Source organism: Trichoderma citrinoviride, assembly GCF_003025115.1.
Source record: "Trichoderma citrinoviride strain TUCIM 6016 unplaced genomic scaffold BBK36scaffold_474, whole genome shotgun sequence".
NCBI classification, from domain to species: domain Eukaryota; kingdom Fungi; phylum Ascomycota; class Sordariomycetes; order Hypocreales; family Hypocreaceae; genus Trichoderma; species Trichoderma citrinoviride.
The window spans coordinates 1-1,126 of record NW_020195182.1 but is presented as its reverse complement, the minus strand read 5'-3'; the positions used below and the strand labels follow the sequence as shown (position 1 = coordinate 1,126).

General features: G+C 57.3%; 1 protein-coding gene across 1 annotated transcript; it reads right to left on the bottom strand.

Moving 5' to 3' along the window:
• Positions 1-338: 338 nt before the first annotated feature.
• On the bottom strand, positions 339-602 carry BBK36DRAFT_1164154 (hypothetical protein; the record flags this gene model as incomplete). Its single annotated transcript, XM_024894621.1, has 2 exons — positions 339-408; positions 448-602. The coding sequence occupies 2 exons, from the start codon at positions 600-602 to the stop codon at positions 339-341; spliced, it is 225 nt and encodes a 74-aa protein (XP_024744659.1).
• Between the last annotated feature and the right edge of the window lie 524 nt (positions 603-1,126).

The window sequence follows — 1,126 nt, the reverse complement described above, 5'->3', positions numbered from 1 at the left end:
GGGGTAGAGAAGAAAGTCGTACCAGGAAGTCGTAGTTGCGATTGCTAGGCATGGCGGGCATCTTGGTCAAGACGTTGTTCTTGAACAGGAGAGATACCGAGTTGGTGAGACGAGCCGGTCACGAGAGTTGACAGTCGGGGGGGCTTCAGGACGAAGTGGCGGAGAGGCGGGATAAGGCGAATGGCGGAGGACTAAAGAGGATTCCAACCCGCGAGAAGGACGAAGCAGTGACAAGTCAAAAAAGGAAACCAGAGAGGAGAAAAGGGGGATGCAGAAAATGCGTCCCGTCGAGATTGATTGTTATTGGACGAGCAGGTATCGAGAACGGTCGCTTGCTTCTAGAGGGCGGCGGCAGATCCGGCGACAGACTCAACACCAACGGGGATGGCAGCGAGGCGGTTAGTCAGTCTGGCGATGCTGGAGCAGCAGAACAGCCTCTATATTGACCGAGAAATGTAGAGAGATGCCGAAACGGTGACGGCGAGGAGTGACGCGCTGGCACGGGGCGGCGCAATCGGGCGAGGCTGGCGATGCAGGTGGCAAAAGCTGGAGAGGAGGTTGCAGGCTCGTCGGTGAGGGTTGCAGAATCGAGGTTTTGACATCTGGACAACTGGAAGCGGTCGGGACACTTGGCCGAGATGCAAGGCCAGCGCGTGGCTGCATCGAGGTACCTCCCAGGTACCTTAGGTACTGTACGTACATGTGAAGTGTCATAAGGGCAGACCGGCTACGGGGTGCGCCGTGCTCCCGTCGAGGTACCTTCCGCACTGAAAACCGCCCGCGAGATACAGGGGCGGTCGGTGGAGGTAACGGGGGTTCGGGGGCTCTGGCGCTGGAGTAGCTGCTGTACTGGGCTGATGCTTAGCGGGACGGCACAACCTAAAATCTGCTGGGGGCCCCTTCTGAAGGCCTGGAGTCTGGAAGCTACAGTAGGAGCTGGAACTAATGGCAGCTCAGGTCTGGTATCGACAATCGATAAAGATCAGATACAGCACCCAGAACAGATCAGAGATGCATCAAGCTTCGCCTTTGCATCTGGCTCTGGTCAACGTTAAAGGGTTCGCAGGCATGGACCAAGGCATCTGAACCACCACTGTCTCGGCAATCTACACGATCCCTGTGCCAG